Consider the following 18,253-nt stretch of genomic DNA (forward strand, 5'->3'; position numbering starts at 1 on the left):
CACCTGGTTTGCATGTTTGCGTGGGTTGTTCGCCAGAGGGTCTGGAAAGGCTAATTTGTCCCAGTTCTTGTTGTTTGATGTGTGGCTGGCTACAACACACCACGTGAGGCCTATTCAAAAAAGCATAGAATTAACATCAATGACTTTTACTTCAGCCGTGTCTCTACAGGAACAAAACTATTTCCGCAAAGGTGGCTGTTTGTCAGAGTATCTGTTTCCATGATGACCTGACTCAAAGATTTAACCGAACACAAATTGCACTTGGATCCAGTTTCGCATTTCTGTCGTGTTGTACACAACACAAACACAATAGTGAAATTTGAACTGCCATTTGTAAAGAGGCGAGGCCCATTCTTTCAGCAGATTGAGGCCATGTTAGTCAATAAGATGGCTGTAAAGGTAGCATGTGATTTGGTGTGTTAAAGGTCAAGGGTTCCTATTTCAGTCAACATTCCCTAGCTAGAGACCTATGTTCAGCTCACTGTTTTCTATTGTGCTGTGATTTCCAATTCCTGCCAAGACCTAGTCAAACTGCCTCCATGCTTCCCAGAACTTGATGTTCTGTGTGAAAACACACCTGGTTGTGATATTTAACAGACTATCTGCCCTGGGAGGCAGCCTGTTGGGTGTGTTCAGTATCACTCCAGAAGAAGAAAAAACGATGTTGTCACATACAAAAGAAGACACTACTTAGTACAAAGATCAGTGAGTGGACTAACTAGTAACTACAGTGTTGGTACAGCGATGTGTTGTTCCACTGCGGTAACATGCCTCAGTGTATATGATAGTGAAATGCATTTTTCACCACTAATATGAGATGCTCTACCTTTGAAGAATCTACTAGTGTGAGGTGCAGGTTGACAAGATAAACAGTAGCCAAACACAAACAGAGAGGAACTGATGGAGGGCTGTCTTGGCTGCGTGGGTGTACACTGAAACCACCATACAAAACTAAGCTTGTAAAGCCACATAGTGAAATCAGCTTGGAAACATGCAATTAGACACATGAAACTGCAGGAGAATGTGAGACAAGCACAGCGGAGCAAAACATTTATAGCAGAGGGCTTTTATTTTGACAAGATAAATATACAAAAACAAAAGCGCTGAAAAGTTTTCATGACTGAGTAGAAATATCCCTTTCCATTGCACATGAAAGGAAAAACATCCTCCAAGGTGATGTAAGCTGACCCTACACACAGCTCTAGGACCAGCTTCCACTGGGAAAATCCCATATCTAACCAGCGGGTCAAACTGATCCCAGACCAGTATCCAGGAGCATTAGTCCAACATCACCATAACTTTGTCTGACTGTTGGGAACACCCCCTGTCCATCATGTGTGTGTGTGGCAGGGACAGGGAGGAAAATGGATATCCTTGTTTCTATAGCAACATATCATAATCATCTGTGTGGATATATAAGAGCCCATGACTACTGCTCTCCTATGACTTTGTCTGACTCAGGCACTACGGAGAGCATCAAGGCAAGCACCTGCATCCCAGTAAGGCGTACACGTTCAACAGCAAACCAACACAGGCAGCAAAAACAATAAAAACAACAGCTTTAAACCAACAAATAATAATGAAAAAAAAAAAAATAGACGAAATGTGTGCTCTAGAGAAATGTAGGCTTTATGAGTGAGGCTTTGCCCATATTCTATAAAAGAACAAATGTTGATATTTTCTAAAATGTCACTCATGAGGGGAGGAGACTACAGGGAGTCTTGTGATTATGAGTCACAATGGCCAATAGTCTGTTAGTGTTGTTTATGGGTACTACAGTATTAGGGGTGTTTCACCACAACAGAGGGCCATGGCTACTGTCCTTTATACCTCCAGCTGTGTCCCCTCTCTTGCTACAGGAAACCACCACCATCAAAGCAGACAGTCATTCATATAGAAAACCTAAACACCCTAAGAACTGTCCAGGGGAACAAACTCCCAAATGTATCTATTTAACCATTATACGTTTTTGCACATTCTGTAAAACAGGTTTGTACTTCTTTTTGTACACAGAAAAAGATACGAGCAAACAGCCTGGGATTAAAAGACAGAGAGACCGTACAGGACAAATGGGGGAAAAAAAGAACAAATAATTGGTAGTTGTGGAACAGAGCCGTAGAGGGTGGTGAGAGAGGGAGGTAGAGAGACAATCATGGGTTGAGACCAAAAATGAAAGGGGGGGGGGGATCAATAGAGAGAGAGAGACAGAGAGAAAGAGAGAGAGAGACACAAGCCCTCTCATGTTGTGAGATGTCTCATGTGGTGTTATATCCAGAGTGGCAGCGTGTGAGAGTGTGTGTGGGGGTATAAATAGACTCGGGGATGGAAATCAATAGGCTCATTAAGTCCTCACTGTATGAACTGTTCAACAGAACCACCCCACTCCGCCTGTCTGCTCCCCAGCAGCTGTCAGCCTGCCAGCCCTCCTCCAGGACAAACACCGGGGCTTCAGTTCCGCAACGCAGCCAGCCTGCAACGGAGGACCAGAGTTTGAATAAGAGCGGGGGAGCAGAGGCCTGCTTCTTTTGCCTGTATAATACTTGCTCGGGGGTCAACAAGGAAGCAGGTGTCAGGAAAGGAAGCAGAAATGCCAGGAAGCCATTCAGCTATATCCTGTCATGTGACAACTTGTCACTGTGCAGTAGTAGACCTTACACATACTGGCATGTGATTTATTGATCACGTGTTTCAAATAACAATACCGATATACAACTCCAGTATTTTTTGAGTGTTCCATGTTAGGTCAAGCACACAGCATTCAATCCCAAGATAGGCAAACACCTCATCAGGAATCAGATGACAAAAATGTATGGAGGGGTTCAAACGACCACCACTGATATCTTAATCTAGATTTGTGTTCATGCAACATGGCAACGGTTTGGGTCTTGAATGATTCAGCCTCTGGGTTGATACCTGCGTGAGAGCTGGTCCTCCTTGTCCTGGGCCCGCGAGGAGGCCGAGGCCTCCCCCAGAGAGGAGGCCCCGGCCGGCAGCTGGCTGAGCTGGTCCATCACCTCCAGGCCGCTTTCCTCTGCTATCTGGACGATCAGGTCATCCACCTGGTCCTGGGGCGTGGTCAGCGTGGTCGCAGAGCTCATGGAGTCCTCCATCACCTGAGGAGGCATTGATGATGGAATACTGACCACAACTGATATGTACTGTACAGTACATGTGACGGGTATGTAACAGACGTGGTCTTGTGAGCTCCGTCAGAGGTATCTGGCCGCTCCGACCAGGAGTCGAACTCACCACCTCTGACTTCCAAAGCGCAACCACTACCAGCTACGCCAAAGAAAAGCTAACTATTCGTTGACGCGGGTGAACCATTAAATACCTGAGGAGTGAGTTTCACCGATTCACACCGGCTACATACACATACCAAAATATATACACATAGTTCTCACACGCACACACGTTACTCACCGAGGTGTGGACGTCCAGATTCTGGACCTGGGTCTCGAACTTGTCCATGACAGCAGAGACTTTCTGGAGGTCCATGGACCCCAGAGCCTTATCCAGAGCCTTGGTCACCTGAGCCATGTTCTTAGTCACCTAGCAACACAAGCAAACACAGAACCACCAAGTTCAACATAAACATTATTTCTCATTCAAATCCCCCATATCATGCTTCTCTTTCCGTGATTCACCAAAAATGTATGGCTGATGCCTGATTGAAATTGGTCTGGAAATCGTGATATCTTCCGAAGAGAAGCTCACCGATTTCATGGTGACCGCCGTCTGGACCTTGGATGCCACGGCGTCGACGCGAGACGACATGCGCAGCCAGTTAAGGCCCTCGTTCTTCTTGCGGATGGCGTTTTCTGCATACACCCTGGCACACTCCACATTCTTCTGCTGGAGAGCCTGGGCATTGGAAAGATTGAGGTCATGGTCAAACTACGACTAATGTAACATGGCTGAAATGTAACATGTAAAACGTAAAGAATATCATATTTAGATTATAATTATACTATAACAGTATGGAAACAGTGATGCACTGTTTAACACTACACTGCCATCTACTGGTTGAAGTTTGACTAAGTATACTTGATGTGCTTTGAGTGGCCTTCCCCTCAACCCTCTCCTATAGCTCAAATGACATTAGCAGTGATATGACTAGTGTGTGACTCATGTATTACCAACTTGTAGGTTGAACAATTGTTCCCAAGTCAAATGCGAATTTGACTTGGGAACAGATTAAGTGGGTACTGTTATGATATGGGCAGACACAGCCACACCCTGATCTAACGTCTCTTTAGAGTTTCCCAGTTACTGTGTTCGTGTGACATCACAAATATTTCAGACTAGACAAGTTTAGTAGAGGGTCCCCTTTCACTCACCTTTTTAACTTTGGCCTGTTCTGACTTGGAATCTTTTTCTGCCTTTTTGGCTAATTTCTCAAGCTGTTTTGATGTGAACTGCAGAAGAGAGAAACACATCAGTTAGATCAGCTGCGAAGCTCGTTACACCCCACTGACACAATACATCTTAGTTCACCCACCTTCAGTTGGAAGAGTGTGTCTGGAGAAAAATGCAGAAAGAGAGACTAGGGTTAAAGTAAACTGAGGCATGTCACACCCAACAATGACAAGGAGAAATTAAATAGTGGGAGAACTTGCAACCACTTAGACATCAGATCCCAACACCGATCTATGGTTGTCAAATTGCTGTGTGACTTAATATCATAGCTAACCAACAGTTCAATCAATTTTCTAGATTGTTCATGCAGTACATTATGTACAGTATGAGAACTTACATAAAGTTGTATAACACTAGCTAGCTAACGTTAGCTATTTAACTCTGTAGTTAGCAATTACATATTGACAGTGATAACTTAGTTATACCCACACTCTATTACATTACTGGGGGCGTTAGAGCACCATTTTGAGTATGCAAATTATCTAACCAGCTAACCAATTAAGAAACTGTCAACGTGTAGCTAGCGAGCTAATGTATGGCAAACTGTCGAAGCTCGCTCGCTAGCTAGCTCTATTTTCCGTGCCACACTACTAGGCTAGGAGTGTTACCATTTACACACAGCAGTGTGCTAAATAGGCCACTGTAAAGGCTAACGGGATTCAACTTGACTACTTATTCGAATATATGACTGGTTGCCACTTACCGTCCATGTCTCCTTGTCCTTATATTACGCGAAATCAGACAAAATAGGTATTTCCGATTACCCGGTGAGCCACTTGTTATATTTGTTGATATTCCGTTTTTGCAATTTTCATTTCCTGGTTCTGAACAGTCACGTGAGAGAGGTTTTCGTTGTTGAAGCTTGGTTGAAGTTCTCCAGAGGCAACCATATTGAAGGTCACGTGGTAAATGTTGTTCTCCTGTTAGAAAAATTAACCCCTTGCGGTCGATCTGTTCATGAGCTGATTTAATATTGGAACACACCTTTTATTATTTTGTGTTGTTTAAGTGCCAATTTTAAGTTAAAGAAGGATGGACATACAATAACACCTAAATGACCCTAACCATTTCCAAAAGGACAAAATAACAAAACATGCATGAATTTTAAATGAAGAACAGATCACACAATAAAGGTGTCTTGAGTCTTTCATAATCTTGTGCAAAACCTAAACCTGCCACTGTGAATCCTGGAGAGAGAAAGAGAGAGAGAGAGAAACAGAGAGAGAAACAGGGAGAGAGAAAGAGAGAGAGAAAGAGAGAGAAAGAGACAAACACAAGCAGACAGGGACTTGTAGAAGGTGGATTGGAGTGTGCGTGAGTGCCTCATAGACTGGACAGGTGAATCACACATTGCCTTGGTCCCCACACATGGAAATGTTTGGACTGTGCTGACAAAGGTCTGATGGGGTCTGCAGCAAGCCAGCAAGCAGAAAAAGGTAAGTAGCCAAAATGTTATGTTATAAGTGAGGAAATAATGTTAATTGTATAGTCAGGTGAATCAATTTATTGATTCATTTCTTTTGAAATGTTCACAATATGCACTCTAACTGTTATATGTATATTACTGTCACAGATGTTAGGTACTGTATCTGTCTATTCAATTAGTTTTGTATGCATAATTTTACAGCATATTGTCCTTGCTTTAACACTTTACTAGAGATTTAAGTAAAACATTTGTGAAATAAAGCAGAAATTTGTTTAGTTTGCCAAGTTTGCTCGAAATAAATAACCAAATAACCCAACTCAAAAATAACCAAACGCACACGTCTCCAGTATTTATTATACTGTAAATGTAGTTCCAGGGATCTGTTTATAGTGTACATGTAGTTCTCGTCCATTAAGCGAGGTAGCCTGGGCACAGGTTCTACTCTGTTAATCCTCATTGTTCCTCTGAGCGAAGAGCTTGTCACTGGCTCTAACACTCTTATAGAAATTAGCCCAATCCAATTTAAAGGTGCTTTCGCTTACGCGTGAAGATCTGTCATTTCCATTCACATAGAAAGCATTTCCTTTTGGCCTGCTGAACCTTCCATGAGACAGTTGAAACCATGAGTTAGGCTATCTAGGAGCTTCAGAGGCCTTTTACATGTGTAATCTTCAAGAATCTTTCATTTGAAAGTGTTATGGCAACAACATATCCAGTACCAATATCATGCATCTGTTTTATTTCCTCATTGTGCTACTTAGCAATTAATTTGTCACATTCTTGATATATGTGACAGAATCGACCTCGCACCCTCAACTCATAGATGATACAAAGTAACTATTGATGCTCAACTAATAAACAAAAACAATCAACAGTTCAGTCCACTGATCCTAAACATTGAGCCCCTCGTAATAAATATTAGTACATTTAGTCATTTAGCAGACGCTCTTATCCAGAGCGACTTACAGTAAGTACAGGGACATTCTCCCCGAGGCAAGTAGGGTAAAGTGCCTTGCCCAAGGACACAACGTGATTTTGCACGGCCGGGAATCAAACCAACAACCTATTGATTAATAGCCTGACTCCCTAACCACTCAGCCATCTGACCCCCAAATCATGCATTGTGCTTCTACCTCAGTGCAAGCCGCCCTGCCACCAGACTCCAGCAGCGAGTCCTCCGTGGGGTGTGACTCTACGCCCCATCCACCAGCCATCTTCATCACTGCTCCTTCCCAGGAGGACCTCACCACCCCTCCACCCATCATCACCATCGCAGAGGCTGCCAAAGAGAGAAGGCCCACCTCAGTGCCCATCATTGTAGGACAAAAACCCATCAGCAGCAAGGCCTAGACATCCATGGAAAGGTGTGGTCTAAAGGAATGCCAGCAGTTGTTTCCCCTCTTTTAGGGTTTAGTTTATATGTTGGGGTTTACATCTATGTTTAGGGAGGCTAACTGTAAACCCTTTGTGATATTGCTTCTGAAAAGTGACATTTAGATACATGGCATACCATGACATGTGATAGATAAACCATAGCCTAATAGGCAGTTTGTGTAGGTCAAAGAGCAATCATTGTATCTAGACTATGGCCTTTATTTAGTTACTGCCTTTCGCAGTTGCTGACCCTCACTGATCACATGTACCTAAAAGTACAAATTTAAATAAACATTTGAGGACTGAGTTTAAAATGTGATTCTAATTAATTTGTCTATTGATTTAGGGTCTATCTAATGGGGTGAACCACAATGACGGGGTGAACCACAATGACGGAGTGTACGACGCAGCTTCTCAAACCCCGGGAAAACTCGTGGTTGGCCACCCAGATGGAAAGGAAAGATATGTGTAACACTAGAATGTCTTGTATTTAGTTAGCTAGCTAGCCTACCATAGCTGAGTGAAGCGAAAACAACAAAGTACGCTTGGATGTAGGGCTTGTAGTGGAACTACACACAGAGATGGACACCGCCACCGGGGAGTCAGAACCGGACCCCATCAAGCTAAAGTCAATCAAAAACAAAAGAACGTTCACTGTACCACAAAAAGACCGGGTGAGTAATCACACCCCATTCAAAACACACTGTCTTGCCAGCTGGCTATTATATGGGTTGATCGCAAATGATCTTGGTCATTTAGCTACATGGCCTATAGTAATCCACATGTGTTACGGTTGGCATTGTGATCTATTGGGATCTCTTCAGTAAGCTTACTAACAAGTTGAGACAAGAACAAGAAGCAGATTGCGTGTAAGACAATCACACAAATGACTATGGACGTCAGTAGGATGCTTTGACTCCTATTTGTGCAATCTCACGAATGTGTACCCGGACAGGATTGTCCTCATTTGTTTCAATTGATTTGTATATTTTAGCTTGGTAACTGCAGAAGCGTGAAGGAATTTGAAAAGCTGAACCGAATTGGGGAAGGAACATATGGAATTGTGTGTAAGTTGATCTGCTGTAATTAAACCCCTTGTAGTTATATAGAACATGAAACCCATTTGGAAACAAACAAATGTACGGATCCCCCTGTTTGCAGACAGGGCCCGGGATACAAGGTCAGATGAAATTGTGGCCCTGAAGAAGGTTCGGATGGACAAGGAGAAAGATGGTACTGTCTGTCTGATGCAACACCTGTCTGTCTGATGAGAAACCTGTCTGTCTGGCATGCTACCAGTCTGATGTGCTGCCTGCCTGTCTGTCCGACATTCTACCTGTCAGTCTGATGTGCTGCCTGCCTGTCTGACATGCTACCTGACTGTCTGATGAGACATCTGTCTGTCTGACATGCTACCTGTCAGTCTGATGTGCTGCCTGCCTGTCTGTCCGACATTCTACCTATCTGTCTGATGAGACACCTGTCTGTCTGACATGCTACCTGACTGTCTGATGAGACATCTGTCTGTCTGACATGCTACCTGTCAGTCTGATGTGCTGCCTGCCTGTCTGTCCGACATTCTACCTGACTGTCTGATGAGACACCTGTCTGTCTGACATACTCCCTGTCTGATATGCTGCCTGCTGGTGTCTCTAGGGATCCCAATCAGCAGTCTGAGGGAGATTACTCTGCTGCTGCGTTTGAGACACCCCAACATCGTGGAGCTGAAGGAGGTGGTGGTGGGCAGCCACCTGGAGAGGTAGATGACAGAGCACACACATGCAGTGTGCTACACAGTACACTCTCACCCTGTAGTATGCTACACAGTACACTCTCACCCTGTAGTATGCTACACAGCACACACTCACCCTGTAGTATGCTACACAGTACACTCTCACCCTGTAGTATGCTACACAGCACACACTCTCACCCTGTAGTGTGCTACACAGTCCACACTCTCACCCTGTAGTATGCTACACAGCACACACTCTCACCCTGTAGTGTGCTACACAGTCCACACTCTCACCCTGTAGTATGCTACACAGCACACACTCTCACCCTGCAGTATGCTACACAGCACACACTCACCCTGTAGTATGCTACACAGCACACACTCTCACCCTGCAGTATGCTACACAGCACACACTCACCCTGTAGTATGCTACACAGCACACACTCTCACCCTGCAGTATGCTACACAGCACACACTCTCACCCTGCAGTATGCTACACAGTACACACTCTCACCCTGTAGTATGCTACACAGCACACACTCTCACCCTGCAGTATGCTACACAGTACACTCTCACCCTGTAGTATGCTACACAGCACACACTCTCACCCTGCAGTATGCTACACAGCACACACTCTCACCCTGTAGTATGCTACACAGCACACACTCTCACCCTGCAGTATGCTACACAGCACACACTCTCACCCTGCAGTATGCTACACAGTACACACTCTCACCCTGTAGTATGCTACACAGCACACACTTTCACCCTGTAGTATGCTACACAGTACACTCTCACCCTGCAGTATGCTACACAGTACACACTCTCACCCTGCAGTATGCTACACAGTACACACTCTCACCCTGTAGTATGCTACACAGCACACACTTTCACCCTGTAGTATGCTACACAGTACACTCTCACCCTGCAGTATGCTACACAGTACACACTCTCACCCTGCAGTATGCTACACAGTACACACTCTCACCCTGTAGTATGCTACACAGTACACTCTCACCCTGCAGTATGCTACACAGTACACACTCTCACCCTGTAGTATGCTACACAGTACACTCTCACCCTGCAGTATGCTACACAGTACACACTCTCACCCTGCAGTATGCTACACAGTACACACTCTCACCCTGCAGTATGCTACACAGTACACACTCTCACCCTGCAGTATGCTACACAGTACACACTCTCACCCTATAGTATGCTACATAGCGCACACTCTCTTTGTGTGTCTCTCCAGCCTGTTCCTAGTGATGAGCTACTGTGAGCAAGACCTGGCCAGTCTCCTGGAGAACATGCAGACTCCCTTCTCTGAAGCCCAGGTAGGCTGGAGTTAACAGGAGGACTGCTTGTAGATGTAAGCTTCTCTGTCGTCCTTGGTGTTAAAACTGTGATCGGCAACCCACCTCCCTCATTCCCCCAGGTGAAGTGTATCGTCCTACAGTTGCTGAGAGGCCTAGACTATCTTCACCTCAACTTCATCCTACACCGGTCAGTAACATGGGAATGGGTTCATCAGTAGCTCCATCACAATAATCTTGTCTATTATTGACATCAGTATTTAGAGAAGATAAGATGCCGTTCTTTGAAGCATTACTGTGATACCAGTCATATTGACCCTAAGGTGCTTGGTGGACTGATGTGTGTGGGCCAGTGGGATTAACACTAAATAATCGTGTTTGTCTCAGGGACCTGAAGGTGTCCAATCTACTAATGACAGACAAGGGCTGTGTGAAGATAGGTGAGTTATCATCATCATCGTTATCGTTGTCGTTTTCACCTGCTCTGATCGAGGTGGATTCAAGCTGGTGATATTATCCCTTCAGTTCAAAATAGGCTTGTTGAGGCAGACGGGGAGGTGTAGTTGGTGCGTTTCAAGGTGGCATCTGCCTTCCAGAACTAAGAGGCCTTGTCGTCTGAGATCAGAGTTAAGATGCAGTAGTAGGAAAACTTAAGCCTGTCTGTCCGTGGCTTGGCTACTGTTTTTAATCTGGACACAAGGCTGCCAGGTACATCTGCTTCCAGAACAGAGAGCACCGTTTGGTCTCAGTTGGACCTCAACATTTTGGAGAGGCGCCTGTTTGTCAGCCAGACAAGTTTAGGACCCGAGGAAGCCATTGTGAGCCGGTGTGCATGTGATGTTAAGGCTGCAGTATGAGAGGGAGATGTCTGGTCTTGTGTGGGTCAGACTAATGGCACCCCCACCCCATCCCCCACAGCGGACTTTGGTTTGGCCCGCGTCTACGGCATCCCCCTCCAGCCCATGACTCCCAAGGTCGTGACCTTGTGGTGAGTGAGTTACTGTTCCCCTCTTGCCCTAGGTCACCCCCTCTCAAATCCTACCAGAAATACCTAGAACAGCTAGCCAATGTTAGCAGCTCTGTCAGTCTGTCTCACTCCTAAACCGCTGCCCCCCCCTACCACCAGGTACAGAGCTCCAGAAGTCCTCCTCGGGACGAAGACCCAGACCACTGCTCTGGACATGTGGTAAGAAGGCAGCATTTAAACCCTGTTTCTCTGTCAAACCCTGTTATAATCCAGAGTTACATTGTGAGTATGGCCGTGTTTTACAACTCATAAACCACCAGGTATTCCTGTGTGTAAACACAGCTGGTGTGATCGTGCTGTGTTCAGTCAGTGTGTATGTGATGGTGCTGTGTTCAGTCAGTTTGTATGTGATGGTGCTGTGTTCAGTCAGTGTGTATTTGATGGTGCTGTGTTCAGTCAGTGTGTATGTGATGGTGCTGTGTTCAGTCAGTGTGTATTTGATGGTGCTGTGTTCAGACAGGGTGTATGTGATGGTGCTGTGTTCAGGCAGTGTTTATGTTTCTCCTCAGGGCGGTGGGCTGCATCCTGGCAGAGCTGCTGGCCCACAAGCCCCTTCTTCCCGCCGGCTCGGAGATCCAACAAGTGGACCTCATCGTACAGCTGCTGGGCACGCCCAACGAAAACATCTGGCCTGTAAGACCTGGCTGGCTTTACCTCCTGCTCTTACTCCCTCCTAAGTATCTGTACCTGTAAAGGACTCCAGTCTGCCTGTTCACTGTCCAGGGTGACTTTATTTCGCTCACCCGGGCAGCCCTCTGTAGCTCTGCCCCTCTGTTTGTCCAGGGTTTCTCCCTGCTCCCTCTGGTGGGCCAGTACAGCCTCCGGAAGCAGCCGTACAACAACCTGAAGAATAAATTCACCTGGCTGTCTGACGCAGGCCTGCGCCTGCTCAACCAGCTCTTCATGTACAACCCCCAGCGCAGGTACCTCCACCTTGTTCACCCCCAGCGCAGGTACCTCCACCTTGTTCACCCCCAGCGCAGGTACCTCCATCTTGTTCACCCCCAGCGCAGGTACCTCCACCTTGTTCACCCCCAGCGCTGGTACCTCCACCTTGTTCACCCCCAGCGCAGGCACCTCCACCTTGTTCACCCCCAGCGCAGGTACCTCCACCTTGTTCACCCCCAGCGCAGGTACCTCCACCTTGTTCACCCCCAGCGCAGGTACCTCCACCTTGTTCACCCCCAGCGCAGGTACCTCCACCTTGTTCACCCCCAGCGCAGGTACCTCCACCTTGTTCACCCCCAGCGCAGGTACCTCCACCTTGTTCACCCCCAGCGCAGGTACCTTCACCTTGTTCACCCCCAGCGCAGGTACCTCCACCTTGTTCACCCCCCGGGCTAGGTTCGAGATTCAAACTTTATCAATCATTCTTTGTGGAAACATCTATGACCACCTCCTTCTGTGATGTGTCGTCTCTCCCAGGGCCACGGCTAAGGACTGCCTGGATAGCTCCTACTTCAAGGAGAAACCTTTACGTAAGTTCCAGGTTCAATGGTGGACTAGGGGGTTAAAGGTCAAAAGTCTAAGGGGTTTTCTAGTGTAGTTGGAATTTACTCCATCCTTTAAAACAACTCCTCTAGGATACATCCCATTAATGAGCGATAACATCCTTTTATCATCGTTTCTGTATGGATGGCTAAGAGCTTGATCCTCAACCTGCCTAGCACAGGACCTCCATTCCTCTGCTGTTTTCTGGGCTGTGCTGAAGTGTTTCCTCTGCCTTCCGCAGCTTGTGAGCCTGAGCTGATGCCCACCTTCCCTCACCACCGCAACAAGAGGGCCGCGCCTTCGGCAGACAGCCAATCGAAGCGCAGCAAAGTTTGATATTGTCAGAGCAGCTGACAGCGTGATGGATTTCTGGAGGCAATTCCAGAACCTGTAACACACAGACCTGTAACACACTCCCAGGTGCAGTGAGGAGGAGACATACTGCATGCTTGGAATGATGGTTGTGAATGCCGACTCGGCGGTCAGTATGACGATCACAGTGTTCTGAAGCAGGCTTTGTCATGCTACTGCAGTATTAAACTGCCTAGTTTTCAGCTTCTCTTGGTTCCTTAATGCTAAATGTCTAACATTGCAGTCTTGCTAAAGATGAGCCTTAAACTATGCAGTACATTTACAAAAGTACAATTTTACATTTGTGTGACCGGTTTGGTGTTAGGGTTGAAATTTATATACTGTAACTGGGCTTTTTTTTTTATTACTTGGAAATACTTTGATATTGTAACTTCAGTTTTTAGTTGTATTAAAAGCTATTTGAAATGCCTGTCTGTGATTGGTCAAGTGTCCTATGAGAAATGCTGAGACACAGACTCATCTCATCAGTGATGACATCACACTCAGTTCATGTTCAGTTCAAATGTAGTGTTTTTAATAGGTCAGAGGGCAGCTTGTTTACCATAGATACGCCATCCTATCTGGGACATGAACATGACCAACTACACTGACAGAACTTATCTACTGTGGACTGGCAGTGGTTTTGGTGCTCAGTCAAATAAATTAGACAAATTGAATGTAATACTGTAATTAGAATTGAGGGGAAAAAAACACTGTTGCTTATAAACATACACTTTCCTCCTCTGTAGAAGAACCATGACAATAAAATCCACTGTAGTCTTCTCAGTGAAGAAGTTTGTCTCTTCAGAGCATAAATGAGATGACTTCAGGCAAAATAGGCCCCCCAAACACCATAACACAACACTATGGTCAGTCTCCATGACTACAGCGCCGAGGCAGCAAGGTATAGACACACGTGGAGCCTACCCTCTTCAACACTGCAACAGGACAGGGCTCTGAGGTCCTTCACGCCCAGTACCTGGAGCTATTGAACGTCAAGAGGAATACTACAACTGTCAAACAAACTTCTTTAGCCTGTTCATCTCACAGTTACAAATAGATCCTGACCACAAAAGGAGATGTGAAGGAAATAATAAATAGTTATAAATAAGTGTTCAATTAAACGGCCTGTGACACTGGGGACCCATGAAAGTTATGGAGCGCATTCAACAAATCAGTCAATACATTAGTCAGTAGTTTAGCAACTGGCAAATTAAAAGATTAGTAACAGACATTTGTGATAAGACAAAATAAATAAAAAACACATACTTAGGGAAACAATTGAACAAAAGTTTTTTTTTTTGTAAACTTTTTTTCCTCCTAAGCTCTTCAGTAGCGCTTTTATGAATACTGAACAAAGTGCAGGATGGCAAAGAAATGCACGGCTCCATGTCCTGGAAGCCCACCTCAGGCCGTGTCGTGGGAGGGAGCAAATACTTGACGTTAAAACACTTGGTAGTTCTTGCCGATGCAGGTTAGTTGAAAACCACCATGGAAGTAACTACTTGTCTGACAGGAAGTCTTGCGGGGAGGGGGGGGGGGGGAGAGACCAGGGGGCGGGTGGGGTGTAGGGGGCGTGTCTCAGCCCTCTTGTCCAAAGTCATCTGTAAACTTCTTGACCTTGAAGAGGTCCTCGGTGTTGACCGTTGGTCTGGTGGTGGACAGGGAGCGCAGCATATCAGACTGGCAGGGAGGAGGAGAGACAAACACCGAGTGAGACCAACCACTACAGAGCCGGGGCTCCTAGGCTTGTTAGCACAATTCACATGTCTCACCATGCACACGATGGGCTCCAGCAACTTGTCGCTAGGCACGTCCATCCACGTCATCTCTACGGCAGCGGGATCGCCAGGGGAACATGGGGTCAGGAGGTCATCCACCATCATTGTGTTGTTGCTACGAGACGGGCCACGAACCTGGAGGACAGTGTGTGTTGGTTAAAGCCAGGAATCAGCTGGGGAGGGGGGGGGGGGGGGCGGGGCCCCAGCTGGGGGGGAGGGGGGCAGGGCCCCAGGTGGGGGGGGAGGGGGGCAGGGCCCCAGGTGGAGTGGAGCTAGGTCTGACAAGTGCCACAGTGCCACACACACACTATTAAATCCACTGTCATTCGTCTAAGAAGGTCCCCTTCTTACTGTGTCGTCACATGCACGTTGTTACATGGCTGTAGAGTACTGAACATGCTGCATTATGGGTACTGTAGTTACCTTTTTGAAGTGTGTGGCCGACTGCACCTTCCTGACTGGCTGCATGAGGGCATCTCGCACGATGACGCTAATGTCAGCGCCGGAGTAGCCGTCTGTCTTAAAGGCGAGCTGCCGCAGGTCGGCGTCACTCAGGCTGTGCGGCGTGTTGCCCAGGTGGAGACGGAACATCTGGGACCGCGCAGGTTCTTCTGGGAGGGGGATGTAGATACGCTTCTCAAACCTGGCAACCCAGAGATCAGGTTGTTTTTGAGAATTTTCTCAGATAACCCTCTTACTGCGCTTCACAAACCCCTAAATGACCTCTGACCTTCTGCGGATGGCTGCGTCCAGGACCCAGGGGATGTTGGTGGCCCCTAACACGAGTATCCCATCGTTGTTGTTGCCCACACCTGTCAGTTAGACGACAGTAAACAGTGATGATTTCACACTGTGTTTTCCGGTAGAGCTACCTGGTATCGCTGGGAATTTCCTCTAGGCCCCTAGGGTGCAGTAGTGGCGCTCACCCTGCATCTGGACCAGGAACTCTGTCTTGATCCTGCGTGCGGCCTCGCTCTCGTTCTCGTTCCTGGAGCCACACAGGGAGTCCACCTCATCGATGAAGATGATGGAGGGCTTGTGCTGCCGTGCGAGGTCAAACAGGTTCTTCACCAGTCTGGAAGACAGGCGGGGGGGGGGGGGGGGAGAAGGTGTTGAAGAGTCAAAGCTAGAGACATGTAACCGCAGAGGGCAAACAGAACCCCAGCTGTGCTTAGGACTGGGAAACAGACACCGTCTGAAACCAAACACTCACTTCTCACTCTCTCCCAGCCACTTGGACATGAGGTCAGAAGAGGACACCGAGAAGAAGGTGGAGTTGTTGGCCTCGGTGGCGACAGCCTTGGCCAGGTAGGACTTCCCCGTCCCTGGGGGACCAAACAGTAAAATCCCACGCCAAGGAGTCCGTTTACCTGCAACCAGACGCAGGGAAGGACGGGGTGGGAGAGGGACATATATTTAGTGTGTGAGAGGATGAGGATGACAAAAGAACAGGGGAGGGGGGGGGCGGGGGTTGGCAGAGAGAGAGGAAAAACCTTGATTTGAATGGAAGCATTCAGGATGCTCGGGACAGAGAAAGGTTGAGGGAGAAATCGAGAGGGAAGGGGGGAAGAGATAGAGCGGCGCACCTGTGAAGAGGTGAGGGAACTTGATGGGTAGGATGACAGCTTCCTTCAGAGCCTCCTTGGCCCCCTCCAGGCCCGCCACATCGTTCCACCTCACATTGGGCTTCTCCATCACGATGGCCCCTAAACACGAGGGGGGGGGGGGGGGGGGGCAACAGAGCCTCAGTACCCAACTCCTTAAAAAGTTCAGCAGTGCATACGGAAGTAGTATTTACTCACACAAGTCATACCACATTCAAACACACACAGGTAGACAGACGAAACACAAACATATGCACTGTACAAACATATATACAGAATACACACCCATGAGCTGCTCCTGTAGCTTCTTCCTCTCTGGGTTTTCCCCCTCACTGTCACTGTCACTCCTGGGGAGAACACACACACAACATACCAGTTAGCCGTTATCGCTCTCTTCACCTGCAGTCACCGGCTTGTCTTCAGCTCCTGGTGTCGCCCTTCCTACTCACTTGTCATTGCTCTGTGCCTCCTTGACGGGCTTCTTTCCCTGTTTCTCTTTGTTCTTCAGGTAGTCTTTCAGCTTCTCTGCCCGGTCCAGGTATTGCATACACTTCCCTCGTATGCTCTCCTTGGCCTTGTCGCTGTGAGCCTCGTCTATGAAGGAACACCAGGAGACCCCATCACTTCTGGCTCCTTGGCAGCCTCGCTGGCTGAGCCTAGCACCAGGAACCAACAACCTCCAAGCATCTACACACCACTTCTAAAAGCCTGTAGCTGAACATGTATAAACTAGATAACTAACCTGACTGCCCAGACCTTAATACAGACTAATAACTTGGGAACTGTCTACCCTTAAGAACCGACCTAGGCCTTGTCTCCTAGAACACAGCTGTACTGACTATGTGTGGGTTCTGTAGGTCCCAGAGACGATGTTGATGTTTCGATTACTCACACTTAATTGCGTGCAGGAAGTATTCCACTGCATGCTGATATAGGCGCAATGCCTCCTCATAGTTCTTTGCCTTGTCTTCCTCTGTGGCTTTGGTCACAAGATCGATCGCTTTCTGTTAGTGAATGATGGAAGGAAGGAGTAAGGAGAGAAAGGATAGTGAATGAGTCTACTACACAACTATATGCTATCAGAATAATATTCTAAGACATTTAGGCAGCTGAAATCAGCAAACATTAGATAAACAAGCTAGCTCTCTGTCCAGCATGTTGAGACGCAAACGCACTAGCTCTAATAGTTAAAATGCTAGCTAGCTCGACTATCTAGCCGTGTCTACAATTTTTACCGCTAGCTTGCCAATTTGTATATCCACGCTAATCCCTAACCAACGTTAGCTAACTTGAGCAAGCTACCCTAAACAAAGCGTCTACAGTGTGACTAATTCCGCTGACAAATTACAACACAGTGGTTAGACTGCTTGTGCTAGCGTGGTTGTTTACTTATAGTATTGTGGCTTGCAGTTACATTTAGCTAGCACTAACTCGCTTGTCAAGCTTACAAGCTAACTTACCTGTAACGTTGACGTTGTCATTTCATCTCACTCTTCGGAAATCCACCCAAATTAGCTATATTTGAGGCCTTTTTCAGATATGAGTTTTGATATATGCTCGCTAACTGTACAGTGTCTCAACTGGGGTGGCTGCTCTTGACATGACAAAGAAGGGATGCTAGCTCGCTGCTAGCTAGGTGACAGATTTTACTCTGCTCACCAATCCTACTAAACTAACAACAACACAAGGGACTGCGTCTTTGGCAAAGAATGTCGCCCTCTAGCGTGAACGT

General features: G+C 46.9%; 3 protein-coding genes across 3 annotated transcripts; 1 reads left to right on the top strand and 2 right to left on the bottom strand.

The window, feature by feature from the left end:
• Nucleotides 1-1,050: 1,050 nt before the first annotated feature.
• Nucleotides 1,051-5,307, bottom strand: chmp1a (charged multivesicular body protein 1A). The gene is made up of 7 exons (XM_047034016.1): nucleotides 5,123-5,307; nucleotides 4,502-4,521; nucleotides 4,341-4,418; nucleotides 3,718-3,864; nucleotides 3,424-3,552; nucleotides 2,914-3,113; nucleotides 1,051-2,470 (listed from the first exon to the last, which is right to left on the bottom strand). The coding sequence occupies exons 1-7, from the start codon at nucleotides 5,127-5,129 to the stop codon at nucleotides 2,449-2,451; spliced, it is 603 nt and encodes a 200-aa protein (XP_046889972.1). The 5' UTR covers nucleotides 5,130-5,307; the 3' UTR covers nucleotides 1,051-2,448.
• Nucleotides 5,308-7,574: 2,267 nt separating this feature from the next.
• cdk10 (cyclin-dependent kinase 10) lies at nucleotides 7,575-13,566 on the top strand. Its single transcript, XM_047034015.1, has 13 exons — nucleotides 7,575-7,893; nucleotides 8,214-8,286; nucleotides 8,381-8,452; nucleotides 8,876-8,978; nucleotides 10,207-10,288; nucleotides 10,390-10,457; nucleotides 10,655-10,707; nucleotides 11,186-11,255; nucleotides 11,394-11,453; nucleotides 11,804-11,927; nucleotides 12,078-12,217; nucleotides 12,720-12,772; nucleotides 13,027-13,566. Exons 1-13 carry the CDS (start codon nucleotides 7,801-7,803, stop codon nucleotides 13,119-13,121), a joined length of 1,086 nt encoding a protein of 361 aa, XP_046889971.1. The 5' UTR covers nucleotides 7,575-7,800; the 3' UTR covers nucleotides 13,122-13,566.
• A 242-nt stretch (nucleotides 13,567-13,808) lies between these two features.
• On the bottom strand, nucleotides 13,809-18,200 carry vps4a (vacuolar protein sorting 4 homolog A). Its single transcript, XM_047033829.1, has 11 exons — nucleotides 17,982-18,200; nucleotides 17,414-17,525; nucleotides 16,971-17,115; nucleotides 16,807-16,868; nucleotides 16,504-16,623; nucleotides 16,131-16,287; nucleotides 15,844-15,992; nucleotides 15,648-15,729; nucleotides 15,341-15,560; nucleotides 14,912-15,052; nucleotides 13,809-14,819 (listed from the first exon to the last, which is right to left on the bottom strand). Exons 1-11 carry the CDS (start codon nucleotides 18,000-18,002, stop codon nucleotides 14,718-14,720), a joined length of 1,311 nt encoding a protein of 436 aa, XP_046889785.1. The 5' UTR covers nucleotides 18,003-18,200; the 3' UTR covers nucleotides 13,809-14,717.
• Nucleotides 18,201-18,253: the final 53 nt, after the last annotated feature.

The sequence above is a fragment of the Hypomesus transpacificus genome, chromosome 14 (genome assembly GCF_021917145.1).
Source record: "Hypomesus transpacificus isolate Combined female chromosome 14, fHypTra1, whole genome shotgun sequence".
Lineage (NCBI taxonomy): Eukaryota > Metazoa > Chordata > Actinopteri > Osmeriformes > Osmeridae > Hypomesus > Hypomesus transpacificus.

Bases quoted from the DNA above. Each gene is read 5' to 3' on its own strand.
- chmp1a (XM_047034016.1), bottom strand. The intron at 3,114-3,423 runs GTGAGTAACGTG...ATGCCTCCTCAG, and splicing joins ATCTGGACGTCCACACCTCG to GTGATGGAGGACTCCATGAG. The intron at 2,471-2,913 runs GTATCAACCCAG...CCTCCGTTGCAG, and splicing joins GAGGACCAGCTCTCACGCAG to GCTGGCTGCGTTGCGGAACT.
- cdk10 (XM_047034015.1), top strand. From the start codon at position 7,801: ATGGACACCGCCACCGGGGAGTCAGAACCGGACCCCATCAAGCTAAAG. The intron at 8,287-8,380 runs GTAAGTTGATCT...CCCTGTTTGCAG, and splicing joins AGGAACATATGGAATTGTGT to ACAGGGCCCGGGATACAAGG. The intron at 8,979-10,206 runs GTAGATGACAGA...GTGTCTCTCCAG, and splicing joins GTGGGCAGCCACCTGGAGAG to CCTGTTCCTAGTGATGAGCT.
- vps4a (XM_047033829.1), bottom strand. From the start codon at position 18,002: ATGACAACGTCAACGTTACAG. The intron at 17,526-17,981 runs GTAAGTTAGCTT...ATTCACTAACAG, and splicing joins TGACAACGTCAACGTTACAG to AAAGCGATCGATCTTGTGAC. The intron at 15,993-16,130 runs GTGAGTGTTTGG...CCTGTCTTCCAG, and splicing joins TGGCTGGGAGAGAGTGAGAA to ACTGGTGAAGAACCTGTTTG.